This window comes from Gambusia affinis, linkage group LG23 (genome assembly GCF_019740435.1).
Source record: "Gambusia affinis linkage group LG23, SWU_Gaff_1.0, whole genome shotgun sequence".
NCBI lineage: Eukaryota > Metazoa > Chordata > Actinopteri > Cyprinodontiformes > Poeciliidae > Gambusia > Gambusia affinis.
The window spans coordinates 14,391,287-14,415,376 of record NC_057890.1 but is presented as its reverse complement, the minus strand read 5'-3'; the positions used below and the strand labels follow the sequence as shown (position 1 = coordinate 14,415,376).

Below are 24,090 nucleotides of genomic sequence, written 5' to 3'. Positions count from 1 at the left end.
AATTTTAAATATCAGCTACTTTTGGATTAAAGTCTCACTACACTTTTTGTTTTCATAAAGATTTGAACTATAGACATGTTATACTTCAATATGTGTTTTTTTTTCTCATTAAATTACTTTGATCCCTTCCAATACAGGGAAAATATTTGTTGGAAAACAGACGATGCCTGTTTTTAGTTCTGTTCAATTTATCTTAGATTTAACAGATAATCTGAGGAATTTAATCCCAATCTGGAGACATTAAGCAATGATTATGGTAGATAGAAAAAAAAAGAGTACATTTCCACATAAAAACTCAAAACGTTTGAGACTAATTTAAAAAATTCTGTAAAAAGTGAAAAACTTGAGTTTGAAAAGTTCAAACATTTTGAGAATGATCCCAAAAATCTTTGAGAAAAAATACTTGGACATTTCTGAGGTTGAAGAGTCAAAGATTTGCTACAATAAAACTCTGAAATTCAGATTAATCCTGGAAATTTTCCAGAAAAAAACAAGACTATTTCTGACTTTAAAAAGTCAAAATTTGCTAGAAAAATTTGGTAAAGTTTGAAAAGTTGAGAATTTTCCAGAATTTTGCAATTGAGCTCAAAAAATCTCTAGAAGACGAGTATTTCAGAATTTGATAAGTCAACATTTTGCTACAATAAAACTTAGAAATTGAGTTTAATCTCAGAAATTCTCAAGTGAAAACAAGAGAATTTTCTGGGCTTCAAAAGTCAGAAACTCAGAAATGTCCAAGGTTTTTTCTTGAGAATCTTTGACTTTTCAAACCCAGAAATGTACTGCAAACAGCAAATTTTTTGTTGGAAATTCTCTCTTTTTATATAAAGAATGACCCGAATATGCTGCCTTGGATCTAAACTTGAGTTCAATGAACATAATTTATTGGTAACAAATTTACTGAATTTTAATTTTGCCCTGAAACCCATTAGTTGTGTTTTAAACCACGACTTGTTTATGTTTAAGCTCTGATGCAGTAAATGTTATACTTTCACCCATGGTGGACCCGTTTGGATTTTCAGTCTCTGTGACTCCCTTATCTGTGATTCTGATCCAGTCTGAAAGCTGCTGGTCCTGCAGAGCTTTTCATTCGTTCTCAAGTGAAAAAGAGCTCCAAGTAGGAGCACAATGGAGCCCGTCTCCTTTTGTTTTCAGTTTGCTTGCAGATACACGTGGGAGAATAAAAGGAAAAAAATACAGGCAGACTGTTTTACAGTGTGTGGTACCTTGCATTGAATAATTAAAGCTGTGAGTCGGGTCGAGCTGTCCGTGCTCTCCGGCTTCTCGGCCGATTGTCTGGCTCCGGCCTCGCTGTTATCATCCTCCTCGTCTGATCGGAGGCTCCTCTCGCTCTCCTCCAGAGACTCCCTCTCCTCGGTGGAGTCATCCGCCGTGCTCTCACTCCGCTCCTCGGCGTCCGTAGGTCCGTCTTTGGTGTCGGCCAACGGCGAGCGAACCCTGGCGGTGGCGTCCCGGGCCTCGCCTCGGAGCCGCGTGATGTTTCCCTCCAGCAGGCGCCGCTGGACGATGCTGTGAGGTTGCTAAAAAGAAAAACAGAGATGTAAATGTTAACTTAAAGTTTTTTTGGGTGTCACCTTTGGAATGTAACATCACAAATCACCTAGTAACCACAGCCAAGTGCAGGCCGTTACCTAGCAACCCCAGCCAAGCTTGCCACCTAGCAACTGAAGTGGAACGCCAGCACATGGTGGAAAAGACAAATCCAGTGTTTTGTTGTCGACTTATCATCCAGAAACTACTTGCTGCATTCTTGTTGGTTGTGCAGAGGGCTCCACTAATGCTTTTCAAGTATGTATGGTTGTATAATTCCGCATCAGTGTGCACCCATTTTCACGTGCGAGTGTAAACGTTGAGTTGGGGAGCGTGGCCAGAAGCAGCTTATTTGAATTTAAAGTGACTAGATGCTCTAAAGCAGCTCAACGTCGGTAGAAATGACCAGACTAAAATCTAATTATCTAAGAATGATTTTCTGCAAAAAGGAAAGTTTAACATGTTTTGTGTAGACCATAGATCTATCCTAAGTTGTTCAAAAAAGCATAATGGGTTGCCTTTAACTAACAGAAAGAAAGAAAGTCTCTTTTTTTAATTTTCCACGTCTGGAGTAACATTTATCTTCTCAGCACATGTTTGGTGTTTTGTGTCAGATTCAAACCATCATGGCTGTCTGTTCACCATCATATTAGCAGAAAATTTTATTTAAGCAGCCTGTTGCTCCATAATCTCATTGCTTTTCCAGACCTGCAGAGTTATTAGTTGAAAGCTTCCCGTCTTTTTCAATGGTTCTCTGAACATTCAAACCACCAGAACACTGGATTGTTTTTGTCTTTTTCACTCAGTAAACCTTAAAATAATCACTTAAAACTTCCGTCAAAATATTCAAAATAGATTAATGTTTGAGAAATCTAAACTTACATTATTTCTGATTTTGATTAGAACATAGCTTTAAAGGGAAATTAGAAGATAATTTCCATTCATCCATCCGTTTGTTTATTCATCCGTCCACCTGACTGTCCAACATCAGTCCATGCATCCAACCAACCAACCGTCCATCCATCCTTGCGACCAACTTTCCAACCATCCAACTGTTCATCCATCTGTTTATTAATCCATTCATTCAGCCATTCATCTCTCCATCCATTCGTCCTTCTTTCTCCATCTCTCCTTCCTTCTGGTTGTCATCTCTCCATCAGTTTTTCTTTCCATCCATTGGAAGTTGAATCAGGAACATTGTGGACCGTTTACATGAACAACTCTGAATTTTAGGATCATTATTTGAATCAGCAATTAAAAACAATAAGTTTAATTGCTGAATAAGTTTAATTCTGCAAATCTAGAGGTAAAAAAATAGTGTTTGTCACCAGGACAGAAAACTACAAGCAGAATCTCAATAAAAAAAATGAAACAGACAAAAAAATATATATAATTCTCAGACAGAAACGGGAGTAAACATGGATTAGTTTGAGCAATAAACTGAATGATCCTTCGCTAAATATTGCAGTAATCCAATCAGTGGTTTAAAATGTATCTATGCTGCCTGTCGTCCTTTTCGTCCTCCTCCTCTCTTTATTGCAGTAACCAGCCTGCAGCTATTACACCTTTAGAGAAAGCACACTGTTTGTCCGCAGCGTGTTCCCAAACATAAAAACAGCCGTCCAGCCATCGCTGTTCCTGCTCTTCATCTCATGGGAGCTCCAGCTATTAGCACAAGGTGTTTTTCAGAATCAGCTCTAACACTGATTGGGCTTTTGATTAATTTTCTGCATAATTGTGCAATCAGTTGAGCAATTTATTTTTTGTCCAGCTTTTAAACCCATTAAGTCTCAGGGTATGTGTAAACGTAGTAAGAATTAAAAACACTGATCCTGCTGTTTATCTTTAACACCAGTGATTATTTCAGTTTTGTTTTGTTTTTTTACCCTGATTAACAAGCATGCTGAAATGATCAGGTTTGCTGTTAAAATATTCCTGACTGGGATTTGAATTGGACCCAGAGCATTTCATGGAGACCAAAATAACATGGCGGTGTTTTGGCAGACATCAATTTACATTCTTGGCATTTATAAACAATAAAATTGGGTGAATAAAATGAGGTTTATTGCTTGTTGTTTTCCAGCAACACTCCAGCAGGTAATCACCTCCCAGGTCACAGAGTTCGATTTGGCCTCTTGTCGTCTCTCCAGCTGGGGCTGAGCAGCTGCTGCTGATGCCCTCGTCTCGTCTTTACACCTCTCCTCTTGTCCCACGTCATTACTGAACCCACCTGACACTTTCCCCCATTTTTATCACTGATTCTCAACTTCTTCCATTTATTTTTTCCTCATTTACTGTTTATTAGAATGGTTTATCGTTTTTTACCCTTTTGTTCACTGAAAAATGAAAACGGGTAATCCAACGTTAAATATAATTTTGTTAAGTTGTTACAAGTAATCAAAGTAAGTTAAGTTGTCATGCTAATGAAAGAAAAGTAAAGTGATGACCAAATTAATTTGATTACTCTTAATTAATTTGTAGCTTCATTCTTTTTTTTTTAAGTTTACTGTTATAACTTATTTTATCCCTTTACTCCCTTACAAAAACTATTTCTAAATGATGGATTTTTAAGAAACAGTAAAAATGTTTTTGCCAAAAAAATTTTGAAATTTCGAGATCAATATCAGAAATAAAGAAAACTAAAATTTAGAATTTAATAAAAAAATTTCAACAATTTTTTTTTGGGGGGGTTTAATTGAAATTTTCAAGAAAAAAACTGACATCTTGAATTTAACGGAAATATTTGAGAAAAAAACTAAAATTGTGAGTTTATTAGAAATTTTCAAGAAAGAAAACTGAAATTTTGAATTTACTTGAAATTTTCAAGAAAAAAACATCTAAATTTCCGAGTTTCAAAAGTCAAACATTTTTGACCTGTGAAACTCAGAAATGTAGAAGTTTACAAGGAAAAGTAAAAGGAAATCCAACAGATTTGACCCAAGTCATTGTGTTTACAAGACGGTTGTCCCAGAAACCGACCAAATGTACATAAACTATTGAATTTGAAAAAGTTACAAAACTTTTTAAAGAAACGTTCTCAATAAGTTTAGTGAATACATTTAGTAAATAGAAATGATTTTGGTTATTTCAAGGTTTAAACAACGAAAGTTTGGTCTGATTAGACTCCAGACAGTGAGGAATAAAATGTCTTTTTATTCAGTGAATGTAAATATCTGGTTTCAGTTGTGTGTGGAAATGCAGAATGTGAATCATAACATGGAGAAAATGCTGAAAAGATGAGATAAAAATGTGCGATCTAATGAAAGCAGCTCCTCTGAGTGTTTTCACCTTTTCTTCCAGCTGCCAGGTTCTTCTTCATTAATTTGCATTTCAGTTCAACTCTTTGCCCCTCTGGTCCAATCCAGCATCCATTAAGAAATCTCTTAGACTCATTTTCAAGTTTTATTTGGAATAGATTTTTATACCTGACTAAGAAACACATTTTGTCCCCTTTTACAAAATTCTCTCTTTAACAATTGATGCTGAAAAGCTCTAATTGGAGAAATTTGTTAAACCTCTGATGATTGAAATTAGCCACAAGCTAACAAACATTAAGTTTAATTAATATCACCTGATCATGACATTCCCACTTCTTAGTGACTCACTATTATAAACACAAATCTTTAAACCTTCTGTTTGCTGCCTCATCCATATAGCTTTGGTTCTCCATTGTTTTGCCAGAAACTGGGATATACTGATAAAGAAAATTTTACTTGTCTTAAAAAAGAGACTAAAATTTTCACTTTCTGCACGTTTTGGGTATTTCTACAAAATCAATATAAATCTAAATTTTTTTATGTAATTCTGGTTTCGGGGGGGTTTAAGTGGACACACCCAGTAGATGTTGACATATTAGCAGCTGTGTTCATGTCTTAAATTTACAACATAAAGCAACTTGAAAGTTTTTAAACTCTGGCTACAACTTCTGTTCTTTGATTTCTATGTATTTTTATGACATTACTAAGTGAATTTATGTCATGAAAATGTATTTAATATTTATTTGAGCTAGTTTTTAATAACGTGGATTGATTGACCTACATTTTTAGTTAATTCTTAAAACCAGGCAAAATGGCTGAAAAACCTAACACGATTATAAGCGTTTCAAATTAATCAATAATCGATAATTATTAATTAGTTTTTTTATTTTAAATATCTAAAATACCGCCAAACTGTTGCTGCTGTTTATTGTTAACCAGTTTTGAGGTGCAGTGACAAAACTTTAAACTGCTGCTGTGCAAGTTGCTCAACAGGATGTTGCTAGGTAACCAAAGAATGAGTGAGTTGCTAGGCAACCAAAGAGTGAGTGAAGTTGATTCCACTAACTTTGGAATCTTTGAACTTTGAACATCTAAAGTTCTTCCTCTGCCTACATCTCCCAGAATGCTGTGCGGTTCTGGATCAGAGTTCAGTGAATTTTGAATTATATCAGGTGTATCATCTATTAATATTCACCACACATCTATTGCGATATATATTTATTATTTCAAGCATAAGAATTACACACAACTGTGATCTTAATTTCTGATGATCAAATGTATTTAAATGTTTTTGTTTTCCTGTAATCTATACTGGGTCAGAATTGCAAAACCAAACTAAGTTGCAGAATATTTGCCATCTCTTTAGAGAATTGACTAATTTTTTAGAGTTAGTCCAAAATTTTCAAAAGTTAAGGTTGATATAGGCGCCTTTTTTTAACCTGATTTATCTTGTCAAAACATTTTTTGGATTTGTGTAACGATCATTGAGTAGTTGCAACACCCAACTGTGTCCAAGTTTAATAATCTAGCTTTCATTTTTAGGTGAAGTTAAAGGCAGTCTCTTTGCTGTATCAATCAGTATAAACCTCCCACAGTATACTGCTGCCACCATCGTGCTGAACAACCCTCTTTACGGTTTTCATTGTGGTAAATGGCACAATCTTTGTCTCATGGTTCATCAGACCTTTGGGTAGCATCCTAACCAGTTTCCCTTCGGTTTCCGTCAGTTTGTCGCAATTTAAACCCAGCTGGGCCTTAAACAGGAAAATAATCTAAAACACACACCACCACTGGTTCTGGAATTGAAAAACAGGCCAACACTGAGTTCAAAATTATACACTCAGGGGTTTTCAAAATTACCAGTGAAAGAAAACCAAACCGTTTTAATGCGATTAAATATCAGCCATGATTGTTGCTGAGGCTGGGTTTAGCAGCAACAGCGGTTCAGACTCTAATATAAATTAAACGGCCTAATAGGTCTGCTAAAGTGCTGCTATTATCCTCCACGGAAGAAAGCTAATATGATTGAGCGTAATGTCAGCTATTAGTGTTTTTCCATGTTTTCTGGTGGTTAGTCCTGACTGCTACGGAGCAAATTAGCTTAGCAGCAGCAGTGCTTTTCCGGACAGCGGTTAATCATAACGTTGCCGTTTGCTCCCTATTATTGGACGCGAGATTGATTGGTTCTGTTCGGTTTGAATGTAGAGTTGAAAAGGGAAATGGTAGAGATGTCTGGAGAGAAACTGATAAAACGTAAACAAGAGGAGACGAAAATTAACTAGAAAATTACACCCAGAGTAGCACTAATTCAACATATTTACTAAAGTAAAAGTAAAAAGTAGACATCCAAGAAATTACTGAAGTACTGAGTAACTGATCAAAACATCAATCATTAATATTTAAAAATATCAGACAGATAAAATGTATATGGAAATGTTATACAATTAACATGATTACAAAATGACAATTTTTTTTCTATATTATTTTCTTTCAATATAAAACTTGTGAGACTTAAACTAAACTAGGTAAATTTTTTGGTTAATTTGTTCATTTAATTGGGTAGAATATTCTGAAATTTTACTCAAGTACGAGCGATAAATAAGATTATTTGAGTAAAGCATAATAAAAATACTCCTAGCAGTAATTTTTTCTAAAAGTGTGTAACCAGTTACTACTCAACTCTTGGTACTTTTGCTAGAAAGCCAATCAAGTCAGAAAAGTTTGATTTTATTTATATGTTTTGGTTATAAGTACCTCCAAACATTAGTATTTCACACTTTGGGCCAATTAAAAAAGAATACACTGTCTTAAAGTTTTGTGGTCAGTTGATTTACAATTGGTTGGTTTTGAAAAACAAACAACATCTACTTAATGAAAAATTTGTTGCAAATATTTCTAAATAAGTGCCACAAAATCTGTGATCTTTATTGCAGAAACTCATAAAAACAATTGCAAATCCTGGAGGGACTGACCGATGTGAAAAGATGTTCTTTAATTTTAATAAATATCAAATGCAGAGACGGCTGTTTGGTAATATATTAGCATTTTGTTAATGAGAATGAAAATGAGTTATACTCAAATCAACACAAACGTTTCACCAAAAAGAAAATCAGCCTTTTTACCGACCTAAACAACTCGAGCACAATCCAAAATACAGCCGAGGTTTAAAATAAAATCCTTCCACCTCTTCAGTCAAACCAATTTTTTCTCCATATCTGCATCACAGCTGCACAGAAATGTGACACCGCCAAGCTTTCCTGTTGATCTGAAAGCAGCTGGTGCAATTTTCTGCATCTTATCAGTTTTGCATAAAATCCACCCAGGATGTTTTTCCACCTTTTTTATTTATCTTTAAACATTATCAGTTCAAGGTAATGTTTGAGAATAGAGATTCTGTTGTTTTCCTCTGAGATAATTTAATGTCTCTGGATGGAGAGTTATGAGCAACAGCTGTAAGATTATTAGCATAATAGTGGTGAGCAGATGGCACATTAATTTGCTGCTTATTTTGGCAGTTTTGAAAGCATCATATTGAATTATCTGCAGCCTAATATCCTTATGTGTAAATTAAGTAAACCTAACAAGTCATTAATCCATTAAAACGTTGATCTTTTTCTCTTCTTCTGCCATTGGTTTTCATTTAATCCACGGAAAAAAATTCACCTTTTGTTAAGTTTTGTGCTTTTATTTTGCCATCTGAAAAGGGTCAACAGTGACAGACTTGGAACGAGTCATTCTGCACATTTTCTGCAAGCTGTGGAGAGTCTCCTCACAAACTGTCAAGTGTGACAAATTCCCTCCCCGGTGACGCATCTCGACGTTTCGGCACATTTTCTCGCCTCTCTCAGCCGGCGGTTTGTTAGCAGACTGAGAGCATGAAAAGCTGCATCAATAACGCGCCGTCCTGATGTGTTTATGGCAAAGCAACGCGACGCAAACAGCAGCTTGATCCGCAGAGTAAACCCGGCTGTGCAGTGCAGGGAGAGTCTGAAAACCCAATGTCTCACATTTCTGATTTTATATCAGGATTTTTAAATTTCATTCATGTGTTTTTGTCAAATTATTTATGCCAGACAGAAATTAATTCACAACAAGGCGACATTTCTGTGACATTTTTACAGTTGACCCGACATTTTTCCACAAATCTCTTTGCAGGAAAGCCTAAGGCAAAGTTCTTGTAAGCTGGGTGCAATAACCAATAAATCAATTAACTGCATGATGAATTTAAACAAACTAAATATTTGAATGATTTATTGTTTTTCTCTCTTTTTCCACCAAGAACTGGATGACAAAAGTCTTCAGTCTGGCGTTTTGATCTCAAATAGGCCGTTTTTTGAAGGACAGTTTTGTTTATACTTCATTATTCATTTATTTTATTTCTGTTGTTTTGTTTTTTTTTAAATGTCTTCCAGTTCCAGTGTTAAATGTTCATTAGAATTTAAAGTTTATTTATCTTAAATGTCTTCTTGCGTTATCATTTTGCCGTTAGTATAATATTACTTGAAAACTGTTTTAAAAAACGATATTATCGTTTATCACAATACCTTCTGTGGACAAAATTTATTATAGTAACAGGCCTAAGTTCTTGTAAAAGAAATTGGATTTAATGTGTTCTGCAGTTTGTAGCACTGTTCAGTATTTGGTTGTGCTATTTGTGGACTAAAACTTCAACTTTGGAAAAATTAGTCGCAATACGCAATAAATTAATTGCATGATCCATTAAAACGAGCTCAATAATTTCAATTTGCATGATTTATTGTTTTTCTCTTTCTACCAAAAACCAGAACAAACTCTTCAGTTTGTGCGTTGGTCTCAAATAGCTCCTTTTTCTGAAGGATAATTCTGTTTCCAGACTTCATAATTCAAGTTATTTGTGGTTTCTGTTGTTTTCTTTACTTATTTTGGATATTTAAAATGTCTTCTTAAAGTTTATTGATCTCTGAGAATGTGTTCTTGCATTATATTGCTTGAAAATGGTCACAAAACAACAATATTATCGTTTATCGCAATAACTTCTGGGAGAATTTGTCGTCAACAAAATTTATCGTGAGTTCAGGGGATAGCACTTCTTGTACGAATTTATTCTTGTACAAATTTATTCTTGTACGATTTCTCGTAATCTTATGGTTTTATTCTCGTTTTTTAAATTTTTTGTTAGCCTGGCCTCTCATGATCATAATCCGGCCTAACAGGGATCGACTTTGCTCCTTGTGTTTTCTGTTCTTTCGTGTCCCGCTGCTGATTCGGCTCATGTGCGTCCAGTGGCGACATATGCGCTCCAACCAGTTCAAACCAGTCTCCCCAGCAGGTCAGCTCAGCACCAGGGCTGCTCCTCCTCCTCTTCATCTCTGTCTATTTGGCTCTGTGTCTCTCCCTCTGTGAGTCAGATTAGAGGCTGATTGCCATGTGGACTAATTATCTGACAGCAACAGACTCGTTTCCCTCCTCCGTCAGCTTTCTAATGCCCTCTTTCTCATTCTGATGGATGTTTCCAGCAGCTGACGTCCCGCCGCAGCGATCAGGACGCCTCCTTTTCCCTCCATCTCCTGCTCTTTCTTCATAATAATAAACCTGTAATGTGTCTTCAAAACGTGGCGACATCCCACTCCGTCGTAACTGTGATGACTAAATCTCTGGTGACAGAATAAACTGCTCTTGTGGTTTCCAGCGGCGCTCTTCGGGGTTTATTTGATCCGCTTCCCGGAAGTTTTTGCTGTTATTTTTTTGCTCAGACTTTGCCAGGTCAGTGATTTCCAAACTGCAGACATTTTAATGAGCGTTGCGTTTGGCACTGTAGTGACAATGTGACCCAGTTTTGGCGACCAATGGTTTAGATCAGGGGTCCCCAAACTCGGTCCTCGAGGGCCGGCCTCCTGCATGTTTTAGTTCTCTCCTTGGTTTAACGCACCTGGATCAAATTATGGCTCGTTAGAAGGCCTAAGTAGAACATTGACATGCTGAAAAGGTTGTTGGTGCCACCAGGGAGATAACTAAAACGTGCTGGATGCCGGCGCTCCAGGACCGAGTTTGGTGACCCCTGGTTTAGATTATTGTAGTTAAATAAAACTAACAAACTGAAATTGAAAAAAACGTTTTTAACTCGCATAAATAAAAATATTTGATGATTGTGCCAGCTATTTTTCATTGATATTTAATGTACTTCTTTTCATTTTTATTTCCTATCGTGAGATGTGTGTTGTTGTTATCATGGGAAGATAAAATGCGTTTATAAAACTAAAACATGCTGAAATTACATATATAATATCCTTCGTTTTTGTGTTTGAGTTTATTTATTAGCCTTTTGAACTGTGAAATGTCTTTATTTTTAATTTTTTTTAACTCCACACAAGCAGTTTGCCAGCTTTCGTCAAAATACGCATCTTCAATCTCCCCCTGGTGGCAGTTAGGCAAGTCTGCAATTTGGGAGGAAACGCCAGCTAATTGGCTGCTCAACAATAATTGAATACTTTTTTTGAAAATGGCAACTTCTGTTGAAGATAATCAAAATACTTTAATGTTTTTGAATTCTGCATCTAAAAATTAACCAAAGTATGAAAAAACTAAAACTACTATTTAACTAATAACTAATAAAAACTAAAACGACGTAAATTAGACAAATAAAAAGTCGCAACAAAATAAAAGTAAACTTTAATGAAAACCCTGTGCAGACAGAAAAAGCATAACTTAGTTGGGGGACGTTTGTTTAAGATGAGAAAGCAACACGTTTTGCACGGTTTTTAGATTTTTGTTTAATTTTCTTTTAAGCAGTTGAAATGTCAAGGTTCTTTTGTTAAAGCCTTTTTAAACAGAAGCTTGAAAAAATACATTTAAAACCCACAAAGGCAGCTCAATCGCTCAGTGAGAACAAATACAGACAGAACAACTTAGTTTGAGTTTAATTTATTTTGAATTGACAGTTTTAAAAACTGAGCTTTTGTACTTTTTGTCCTCAAAATGCCTCATTTTATTTGACTGGTTAGTAAGGACTAAAACAAAGTCAAGATGACAGGAAAGTACATCCTTTATTCACTTCTACCATTTTATGTATCTAGATATAATGAAGATCATGAAGTCTTTAATTATTTAGTGGAGATATGATGTAAAACTCACTTTTTTATTTACTTCCATTTGGGTTTCAACCTCTTCTAAAATCAACCCAATCGCTTGGGAAAAAAACCCCAACAGAACACCTGGTTGGTTTCTTGGCAATAAGCTTGTTGTTGTCTGGAAAATGAGCTGTTTCAAAATTTTTCCTAATTTGTAACATCACCTAGCATCACCTAGCAACCCCTGCAGAGTTCCACTCGTTACCTAGCAACCCCAGATAATCCCAGCCCGTTACCCTAGCAACCCTGGGGACTCTAGGGGAGTGTGTTGTATTGAACCCTGAATCTGAGTTTTACTTTAACCAAAGAACAGTTTCCTTTATTTTATCATTTTTAGTCATGATGTCACATGTTAACATTTTCTAAGAACAGAGTTTTACTCTCCATTTCCAGAAACAAACCTTGTGTTGTGAACTAACCCTGTGTTTGGGTTGTTCACTCTATAATCTAGTAGTTTCTTGCATCTTTTTTCATTTAAATGGAGATTTTTAGGGAGCAAACAACAAACCAGTTTGTTGGAGGCCTAATAAGTGACCAGATAGCTGTTGATGTCTGTTTACATCAACGGGATTCGTGACAGTTGACAGCAACACTGCTAAATTATGTTCAGCTTTTCACTTTGTAAAGATTATTTCATTTTATGCACAGCTGCATGCTGCCTTGTTTTAAATGCAGGGTCCCTCCTGTGATTTTCCCCTGGAAAAAGAAATAAAGATTGCCCACCTTCGCTTCTGAGTTTCTAAAATAATATTTTTCTTAAGTGCTCCGTCCTCCAGCTGCTTGGTTGAGATTATATTTACATAAGATTTGTATAATTCATGGCCACTTCCTGTGGTTGGCTTGAGGCGTATGAAAAGATGTCTGCAGCTGGAAACGTCAAACTTTGAGTCTGATTCAAGGTGAAAAGCTGAGACCATTGCTGCTGCTGCTGCTGCTGCTGCTGCTGCTGCTTTGTAAAATAAAAAGTAAAACAAAATACATGCAGGACGATTCCGGAGAAAAAACCTCTGTCCGACTTAGAAATGACTAATTCAGGAGATCAACCTGTGTACATCTAATTAAGCTCTAGAACAAGATAGTGAACACAAGCAGGGTCACTTAATGCTAATTGCTTTGCTGGATGCACTGAATGTCGTCATTTTAAGCTTCTGCTACTGTTGTGATGGCAGCATTTTGAACTGGCCCAGAAGAGTCAAGGAAATGCAAAACCCACAATGCAGCAACAAAAACCAAAACCCCCAACAAAAAGGCAGCAACAAAAGCCACAATGCATAATCAAAAACGCAACAAAAACCACAATGGAGCCACAAAAACATTTTTAAAAAGCCACAACGCGGAAATATAAAACAAAGAAGCCACAACAGAACTACAAAAATGCAACAACATAAGCCAGAAAGCAGCAACAAAAACATAAAGCCATAGAACAAAAACGCAGCAACAAAAACCACAATGCAACTAAAATGCATCAAAACCCATAATACAGAAATAAAAACATAAAAAGCCACAACACAACGCAGAAACAAAAGCTCTGTGCAGCAACAAAAACAACAAAAGCCACAACGCAGCAAAAAATGCAACAAACAAATTGTTTGTTTTTTTGCTTTCCAAGCGACGCCTGAATTCAGCTTCTGTTTTAAGGTTGTTGTTTTTTTCTAGGCTTTATCCTCAAATGGGTCCCATATGAAGTTTATTGGAAATTAGTTTGGGGAAAAAGATAATTTAAGCATAAATGTTCTAACATTTTGAAATAAGTTTTATAGTACAGATCTCAAGATACTGAATGAAATGCGCGAAATTGAAGTTAAATATTTCAAAAACCCAAATAAATGCTTTTTAATGAGAAATATGTTTAGTTCCTACCAGATATAATTAAAATTTACATCAGAGTCTTAATTTATGCCTCAGTGAACAAACATGGACGTTGTCTGTTTGTTTGCTCGTTGTTTTTGTTTTGCTGGGTATTTTTAGCCTCCAGTCTTCCTGCTGCGCTGCGAGGGGAGCAGCTGAGGGAGGGTCACCGCCCATCCACCCCTCCAGATGACAGGGAGTGAGACAGGTCCGAGCCTCCTAATTGTCCTGGAGCTAATAATAAAGCCCGCATCTGAACCGGTTTCACGCAGCATGTTCAGGTGCAGGAACAGGCGAACCCACTGGAGGTTAGCAGAGTTTCCCTCTGGAGGGCAGATTTACTTGTAAATGAAGCAGTTCGCAAAATTCTGCTTTGGTGGCTCTCATGTTTGATTTCCAAATGACCTGGATTCATTATTTATGCACCAAGGAGGACATTTTACTAATTTGGTTTAGGACTGAAGCGATTAATCATGCTTATTTGATTATTGAAATTGTCAATCAATTTAGTAATTGATTAATTGTTAACTGGAATATACAGACACAAAAAAGGCAATTTCATGGAAAAAAATCCCATTTAGAAAAGTACAAAACTGTTTATATATATATATATATATATATATATATATATATATATATATATATATATATTATAATCATTTCAGATAAAGACATCTTTGTCTGAAAATAGATTTTACTCTAAGCTCCTAAAGCGTCGTAGTTTTAGCTCCACCTGGTTCAGATTTACCAAAGGAATGCTAATTTACTGCATTTTAGGCAATAAAACTTAATTTTCTTACTTAAAAAATGAATTATTTATTCATTTGTTTTTTTAATGCATTTCTAATATTGTGGCAAAATGAAAAGTCCGTAGAATGAACCTTTGTTTATACGATTAATCGTTGAAATAATCAATTAATCGATTACTAAAATTATCATTTGTACTTTAGCTGTATATATTCTGTGCAGAATGACTCTTCTCCACGGTGGTTTCCTGTTTGTAAACGCTGCCAGTTCCCATCTATCCAGACCTGTAGCTTTTGATTAGCCTCAGGTACCTGCAGACACACACACTTTTCAGTTTCACTCATCTGTTTGAGTTACAGTCGAGGAAACAGACAGCTAGTATGTAGGGCAAAACCATGGATACAGCAGCAGCAGCAGAGATGCTTAATGTCTTTACATCAGTACAGACTTTATTACGTTTGGTTTTGTTTTTGCTTTTTTTTCTGACGCTCTTCCTAGAAATGATAATAACCTAATATATGAACTCTTGGCTACAGTGAGTGAAGCGTATTTGTATTATATTAGTTATTTCTTGGCAGTTTTACTGAAATGGAAAGCAGCTGCTTCTTGATGTCGTCTGATGTTTCAATGTTGAATATACAGACAAAATTTTCACACATTTCTCAAATCTTTAATTTAAGGATGTTCCTTCTGACTAATAACTTGATATATTGCATATAGGTTTGATGATCTGCGGCTTTTTCGACACTTTCAGGCATATTTTAAATGTGAAACTGAGTTTTAATAGAGCCGATATTTCTGTAGGTCTGCAAGAAAAAATCTTGACATTATTTGTTTGCTGGGTTATTGTGTTTTATATTCAAAAATCTACAGCAGCAGCATATTATGGCCACTGTAGATTTTTTTTATTATGAAATTTCATGATTTTTGTGACATAAAAATAAAGTAATAATAATAATAATAAATAAATAAAAATAAGGGATTAATCTTAGACATTTTTTTGAAAATTCTAAGTTTAAAAGGTTGACGATTTGTGGAAAATATATATAATTTGAGATTAATTTCTGAAATTGAAAAAGCTGAGATTCAAAAATCAAAAAATTTCAATTTTTGAAACTCAAAATTCCATTAAAAAAAAGAACATTTCTGAGATTAATCTCAAAATTTCTGAATGTTTTGATGGTGAACTCATCTTTACAGAGAAACCGTTTATCTGCCATCCACAGTGGCTATGCTAACCAGCTCCAGCATCACAACAGGTTATGCTAGCTGCTACCTAGCAGAGAGCAAGGGGCGCCACATTAGATTGCGATTGACAGCAGTAAGTCCCGCCTCCTGGCTCTGATTGGTTGGCGATTTAAGTGATGGTTTCATGAAATATGTAAAAATTCAACTGTTCTTCATAAGAGTTATTTACTGTAGTTTGAATGTTTGAATTAAAATAATTTCTGCAAACAGGTGGATCAAATTTCTTCCAAAATGATAAGACAATAAAAAAATAAACATTAACTCAAATGACAGACAATATTACACTTTAAAAATGTCTGCTGCTTTAATTTCTACATTAGATTTTTTTTTTTTTTTTGCTGTAGCCTGATTTTGGTTCTTGCTTGCAGCTCAGCTCTTACGTAATGCTGGGTTTGTTTTGCTGCTCTTTAGCCCCAGGTGCTCTCACTCTCAGCATCACTACAGCCATGCTCTGCTGCAAAGTCGGGGCAGCAGCGCGCTCTGAAAGGGCAAAACCCAATTCTACAACATGATGCGCAGTGGAGGGGAAGAAAAGGAAAGGATTCAGGGAGGAGGTGCAGAGTATTCGGCCTTGTTCATGCAACACACTGCAAGGATTTCTGAGGGTACAAGTTCGTCTGTTGGGTTGAAAAATCTGTTCAACACCTGAGCCCAGAATGACCCAGATTATTGTGTAACCTCCATGTTTTATGCTGTACAAATGAGACGAATGAAAGCAGCTCCAGCGAAGATGGAAGCAATGCTTTTCAGTGATTTTTACAGACAGAATTACAGTCATGAGAGAAAAATGGGATCATTTATCTCTTCCTCTCATTTCTCTTCTTTACCGTGATCTAAGAATACTTTTTAGATCATGTTTCACCACAAAGCCAAGTCTTAATTCATCACATCATCCAAGTATCTGCTGATCTCTGGTAGTAGTCAGTATCGCAACATATCTGAGGAGGCCTCTGACTGAAGACAGTTACTGTTTGACTGTCTGGACGTGCCAACGGCTTGATTTTCTCTCAATAAGACGATGTTCTGAACATGTTCTGGATGATACAATCGGTTGTTAAGCTAATCCACCTCATTTGCTTTTGCTGATCCGTCTAGAAAACCCAGCAAAGAAGCAAAACCTGAATAATCTGATCCATCAGCTTCTCGAACCACATTTCATTCAGTATTTTGAAAGATCTGCAGGATGTTAGTTTCCATATTGCTGTGGACTAAATTTTTTTGGATCAAAATCCCAAAGCTGAAAGTTTTCAGGGGCCAGAATTATTATTTTTGCAAAACGAAAAAGTGATTATTGTGAATTCTTTCTCCACAACTATACATTAAGCAAGTTAAATTTGAATGAAACCAACATTTGCCTTAATATTTGGCCTATTATCATCTGCTTTGTTGGTTCTATAAAACCAACAAAGTTTTTTTTTTTGTTAATTTACAGAAAAAAAAAAATTTAAAGAATTGTTTTCAAACAACTTTCTATAAAATAAAAATAAAAGCAAAAAGAAAAAAATTCTTGTACATTTTACATTCAAGCTTGTCATGGAAAAAATTTGTTGTTAAAAAATTACAATCAGTGTCTATCTGCATCGGCTCCATTTGCATCATTCAGTAACCACACAAAATTATTCCCAGGGCCACAAAAGGCCCCTGGGCCACACTTTGGACACCTCTGCTCTATACAGACTTACCAAAGCGACCCGCATGTGCAGAACCAGAACATTAACGTCACAAAAATGCAGATTTTTTTTTTTACATTTCTTGTTGGCCCTAATCCACTGAGAAAAAAAAAAATAGAGTTTTTATAATAATAAAATTTATTGTTTCCTCCACAATGACGACTTTTACAGTAAACTCTTTGGATTTAACAGAGTTTAGACTAAATTTGATTGCTGTTTTTCCATTGTATTTAAATGAGCCTGCAGCTACACTAGATGGAACTTTGTGAGCATAGAGATAATAAAGCAAAAAGTTAAATTGTCCTAGTTTCACAAAACGATAATGAGCTCCTAGATTTGCATTTTGCAGTCTTTATTTTGTTTTTTTGTTGTTTTTTTATCTCCCAGTGCAGAGCAAAGTAAACAGCTTTTATTTGCAGCTGGAGGTTCTGTGAAAATGAAAAAAAAACATTTTTGAAAACGCTCCTATTCATTCGTTTGTGATCTTAGAGGCAGCTGCATGCCGTGTGTCTTGATATGAATCTTCTGCGCCTCTTTCTGCAGCAACACCTGGATCAGGCGTGGAAACAAGAATGACTGATTATGATCATCTGCAGGTGAGAGCAGAGAGTTTATCAGGCTGTGGAGGAAGTTTTAATTGTTTTCCATCACCTGGGATCCGAGCTTCACGTTTCTCAATCCTTATTCTGACAGTTGCCAATCTATGACGGCACATTTTAGACAGAAACAAAACAAGAGTACATTCCTGCCAAAAAGCTCAGACATTTTAAGATTAATCTCAGAAATGTTTTAGAAAACAATACATTTGTTTTTTTTTAAATTTATTGATTTTCTTCGTAGATTTTCTTAGAAAACAAATCAAAAAAAATTTGTAGAACATGCTTGGAAATTTCTGAGCTCCAAAAGTCCAAATTTTGCAAGAAAAAAAAAATCTGAAATTTTGAAATTTATCTCAGATATTTTCTAGAAAAAATACACTTTTTTTTTGTTTGGTGTCACTCAGAAGTGAATCCAACAAGTTGAAGCAGCAAAGTAAACCCACAGCATCATACTACCATCACCATGCTTTTCTGAAATGCTGTTAGCTTTATTTCAAATGTAAAATCACACCTAACAAAAAGTTCTCATTTGTTCACAGAATTTCTGTGATCATCAAGATGTTTTTTGCTAATTTATATCTCATAAATAAATTAGATAATCTTTTCAGAATATTTTTTTTGCATTTACTCAGGATTTCTTTTCTGATACTTAAAATTAGTTTGAACTGAAATGTTTGACAAAAAGGAAAAAAAAAATTTTTGAAAACAATGTAGAAACAAATAAATAGTGCTGTAAACATTACTAAAGATTAAATTTGGTATTTCACAACTTAATGAGCAAAAGAAAAAAATATTCTTAAACTCTTGAAGTTTCTGCTTTAATATTTTACTTTTTATGTTTTGCAATGAAGGAAAATGTGGTATTAGGCATATAAAATAGTTTTAGAACAGTTTTATTCCTTTATTGTTTAGTTTGGGTTATTTTAAAGTGTTTTTCATCGGTTCTGGTTCTGGTATTAACCAGTCTTCAGTCTCGAGACATTTTGCTCTGTTATCAGTTTTTGCTCAAATGGAACTTTGTTTAAGTCATTTTTTAAAATAATTTTGTGTTTTCTGTAGCTTGACAAGTTCTTGTGCCCTTGCAGGCATGTCTGTGGTTATTTTTTAATGGTATTAGTCAATTCTGAGTCATTTTGTGTCTTGTTGGAATGACACGTGATTCTTTCTCTATTTCTTTCCTGCTGTTGTCATTTTAAATTTTTTTTCTTCTTTAAACTCATTTTAAGTTGTCTCTTTGTTTTGTTGCTGTGCAGTTTTGGTAATTTTGTTGTGCATAAATCATGTCTGGGTCTTTTGATAGTTTGGAGTCACAAACTTTGTTGTTTTTGAGTCGTTTTATTCAGAAATTAGTGCGAATTAACTAAAAATATTATTAGCTAAATGCAGACTGAGGCTCAGGAAGTTCGTCTATAACTATAAACACTGCAAATAAAGAGGAAAGATGTAAATATGTCTATAATTAGACTGATTAAGAAACAAAACTCGACTACTGAAGGTGAGAATGAGTGTTGATCTTTTTTTTTTTTTTTTGCAACTAATGTCTCTGTGTCTCTGTTGAAATGTGGAAACATTTCCAGTTTCCCCACAGCAGAGCAATGTATTGAAAGTTGTTGAAAAAGCTCAGGGGAATCTGGGCTGCAGCCATTTAACCAGAACTCTGTTAGAGGAGCAATAAATTGTGGGGATTATTACAGAAAGTTCCTCCAGAGTCTAAGAACCGCCTGACTTCAGAGGCTTTCAAGAAGAGGAAGTCAGGGCTTTATATGCAGGGCCAGGTTTCATTCTATAAAATGTGTGAGAGGATATGCGCAGTGAACCGTGACCAGCGCTGACGTTCCCACTTCTGTTCATTTTTTTTCCTTAAAGCAACCCAGTGTGCACAGCAAAGCAAAGCAAAAGTGGATGAAGAAATGACAGGTTTCTCGGAGATGCTCAGAAAATGTTACATTAAAAAACAAACACAAGTGCAAAACAGCAGGCATAGAAAAGCTAATGAATAAGTGACTCCTTCACGTTAGAAAAAGAGAAATATTTAAATGGAAATATTTTTGACTTCCAACTACCACAAGAAACCTTCGAAAAAATGAAGTTTACCAACTTTTCTAATAAAATGCTGCCAAAAAACCCCCCTCAAAATAAACGTACAAGCATGGACAAACAAAGCAGAGATTTAATAAAACGGCTCTAAAATTAGCATCAAAACCTTACTGTAGTTTTGTTTTGCACTTTCCCCAGGATTGCGTAATATTATTGATGATTTCTGAACATCTTAAGTTTGTACGCTGGTTTATAAATAGTTCCCCCCCAGCCCCCCAAGTCTGAACCGGAAATGATCGGCGCCATCTTGGTAAGCAAGCGCGGGGGAAAGCATAAATGAACCTCGGCTTCGAAACCAACAAAAATAAAGTATAATAATACTTCTGACTGAAGTGCCAGTGAAATACATATAAACAAAATCCGCCTTTGGGATCGGTCAGATGTAGATCGTACGACATAGAGAATGTGGTTTGTTTCTTGTTGTCATAGCAACTCCATAACTGTCGTGACAGTTATTTACGGATGCATGTTGAAAAAACACGCAAATACTCGAGAGCCCTCTAAAAACATATATAACTGCCTGTATTAGCAGTTCAAGCAACAAATATACGTCAATATTCATTGATACACAGAGTGGAAACTATGTTAGCAAAAGTTAAAAAAAACTAAATTACGTTAGCAATACTGCACAAGCTAGCATTCGTGGCCGTCCGTATCTCCGTTCTTGGCCAATCGACGCCAAGGAGTTTCTTTGCACATATTCACACTACTCTAATTGTTAAAGAAGAGCAATAAAATCTGATTAAAGTATTGCAACAAAAAAACAAAAATTTTTCTAGAGGATGTCAGGTAAAGTTCAAACTTTCAGAGTACTTTGCCATAAATTTACTGGGGTTTTCTTCATCTAATTTTGAGATTAATCTCAGAAATTTTCTAGAAAACACAAGGAAATATTGAAGTTCAAAAGTAAAAATAAAAAATTCTAGAAAATTTCTGAGTTTAAATCTTTTTCTTTTTTCCAAACTTGGAAATTTCCAAGCTCAAAATTTGAGGGGTTTTTTTTTCAGAAATGTATTCCTCCTTTACTCCTTTTCCCTGTGTACTCTAAACTCAGAAATTTTGAGATTAATCTAAAAAATTTCTAGAAATAAAAAGTTGACCTTTTCTGAGCTTCAAAAGTAAAAATGTTCTCCTTTTTTTCCTAGACATTTTCTGAGTTTAAATATATATACGTATTTACTCTTTATTTATTTATTTTTAGCAGATTTGACTTTTCAAACTCAGAAATTTACTAGCTCAAAATCTGAGGGGTTTTTCGGCAGAAATGTACATACTACTTATTTCTTTTGTATGTAGTATAACATCTCTAATGTTATATTAGAGATGGGATTTAAATGGAAGTGCATTTAATCAGCAGCAGTGGTGTGAACTTGAGAAAACCTCCTCCGCCTCTCCATCATCTCTGCTGCTGGATGCTGGACTCACCAGGTCTTTGGAGGTTCCGAGTCTCTTGAGTCCGTCCAGGGGCAGCAGGTCAGCCGAGTCCTTGTGCGTGAACTGGGTGGCCTGTTTTAGGCGCCTCTGCTGATGCAGGATGGCTTTGTCCCGGATGGCCAGCTCTCCTTTCTTCGCCTCACTCATTCTCTCAGCTGTCTGTGCAGCAGACGGGGTGGATGTCAAGGCTTACTGTCTGCTTTAGCGTCCCCCTGTTTTGCAGAATAAACAACCAGATATTCCTCTCTGTCTGGTCAAATCCTGCTCCTGTCTCCTCTCATATACTTTTTCTGAGAGCTCCTCGGATGTAGAGCTGCATCTTCCTCTGAGATCTGTTCCCTCTGACTGAGAAGAAGAAGAAGAAGGTGGGACTAATAAGTCTGTGCGCGTCTTTTCTACCCTCCCCTCAGCGCTGCTGTCCTTGGATTTCTTCGTTTTCTCACCATTCAGAGCACATCTTCCCTGACTTTATATATAAAAAATGACAGCTCTTCATGCATTAAAAAATCATGCCTCCTGCTGTGTTTTTGCAGCTGGATCTGACCTCACATTGAGGATCAATCTGGCAGATATTGATTTCCTCTGTCCCCCCCTTTGAGTGCCACAGCTAAAACCAGAATCCAATTTCTCCCGTCCATTCACTCTATAAATACCCCATCCAATCTTTGTCCGTGACCTCTAGACGATGACACGCTGAAGATACTGCGGATTTAATGAAAAACAACAACATAACTCTGTTCAGCACAAACGACACGCATGTGAAGCGTTTCCTCTTTAGGATAGAGATATTTTTTAAACGGAGTCCTTGTGAAGGTGAAAATGTTGCGCGCATTCAGAGATGGGGAGTTATTTAAAAGCAAGTGCTGCCCCCCGTTGGTTGCATCTATAACTCTGATTTTTCCTACTAAAACCAATTAAATTACATAATTCCTCATATTAAGAATAATGCAGCAATTTAAATTTTAGTTTGAATCACAACTAAATGAGCAATAAATAAATTCACTAGGTTTGAAGTGTTTGAGTGAGGAAATATGAGCAAACACTGCAGAAACACAAAATCTAGTATTTTTTATCTAGTGTCTACTGCAAATTTCTTACTACACTTAAAAAGACAAAACTAACTTAGAAGTAACTTTTCATTTAGAAACAGGGGCTTGTTTTAAGTAATTACTTTAAAAATATCAGTTACATTGGCAAATTACTTCACTTATAACAAGACATTACAAGTGAAATAATCTGCCAACGAAACTAGAACTTTTTCATCAATGTTAGGGAATTATTTACCTTAAATAAGCTCCTATATCTTGCTGAAAAGTGACTATTAAGTTAGTTTTTGTCTTATTTCAAGTGTACTAAGATATTTTCACTGGAAACTAGTAAACAAAATAGTTGGTAAGACTTTGTGTTTTTGTAGTGTATTCCAAAAAAGAAGCAAATCAATTATAAAAGCCCAACATTTAATCTAGGAAACTAAGCATTAAGGTGGGATTTTTACAGATGGATTATTTAAAGTTTATTGAAATATCTTTTGAAACAGCTGTTGGCTTTACTTAACCTTTTCTAAGGATAATTCAAATTAAATATTAACATGTTTTTCTTTTGGTAACAGGAATCAACCTGCTGTTGCAGAGGAAATTCCAAACATCCTCTCCAAATGGTAAGAAAAACTAAAAAAATATTACAAAATCTGCACCTTATCCATTCAATGTTGTTTTATAAACAAGTTAAGAAAACAGAGATCAAACCCAGAACATCATCTTTATTCTCCAAACAAAAAACAAAAATCCAATTCCTATAAATACTGCATTTATTGCACAAAATGATCAGAGGTTCTTTTCACTGCTCAACAAACATCCACTTTAACAAAAATCAAAAATCAAAACAGCAGTTTTGGTCACATGCTGGCGTTGTAACGGAGTCTTGCATTTTGTGTTTTTTTTCCTTAACGGTTCCACTGCGGTTGCAGAAGGCACATCTGGGACGTTAATTTAGTGTATCTCAGGAAAAATAAGACTGAACAAGGCGCTTTGTTTCCCGACGCGTTCAAGGACCCCCGTTCTCGTCAAAGTGTCTGCTTACACTGCAGCTTTGTCCCTGGTTAGGTGTGAACATAAACACAAGAAATGCAGCTTTAAAGTTTTGGGGGAAATAAAAACATGTAACAAAATGATGTATTTGGAGTGTAAACATCAGGATGTTATTCAAAATATCTCCTTTTAGCCTCAAGTGCTCACTAATTATTTACATTAAGATCAGAGGGGATGTCACACTGTGTGTGTTAAGAGTCTCTGATGTGAAACCAGACTTTAATATTTTAAGACAGTTACATTTTAAACATTTACTGGTGGTTAGTGTTAATAACTGTAAACATCAGTTCAATTCAGATCCTCATTTTGTGTCTTTAAACAAACTTTATTTATGCTCATCTTCAGTTTTAGTGGTTTGATGAATTATGGAGATAATCATTAAAAAAAGTTTGTACCAGTAGAGGTTAGGTCAGGGGTCCCCAAACTCGGTCCTCGAGGGCCGGCAT

The 24,090-nt window shown here is 35.5% G+C and overlaps 1 protein-coding gene across 1 annotated transcript in view; it reads right to left on the bottom strand.

The window, feature by feature from the left end:
- The window catches only part of nrip2 (nuclear receptor interacting protein 2), a 31,100-nt gene extending 8,759 nt beyond the window's left edge, over window positions 1-22,341 (bottom strand). Inside the window, exons 1-2 of the mRNA XM_044107832.1 lie at window positions 21,549-22,341; window positions 1,227-1,541 (exon numbers count right to left, since the gene is read on the bottom strand). Of these exons, the coding sequence (XP_043963767.1) occupies window positions 1,227-1,541; window positions 21,549-21,704 (471 nt within the window). The 5' untranslated portion in view covers window positions 21,705-22,341. The remainder of the gene's footprint in view (window positions 1-1,226; window positions 1,542-21,548) is intronic.
- Between the last annotated feature and the right edge of the window lie 1,749 nt (window positions 22,342-24,090).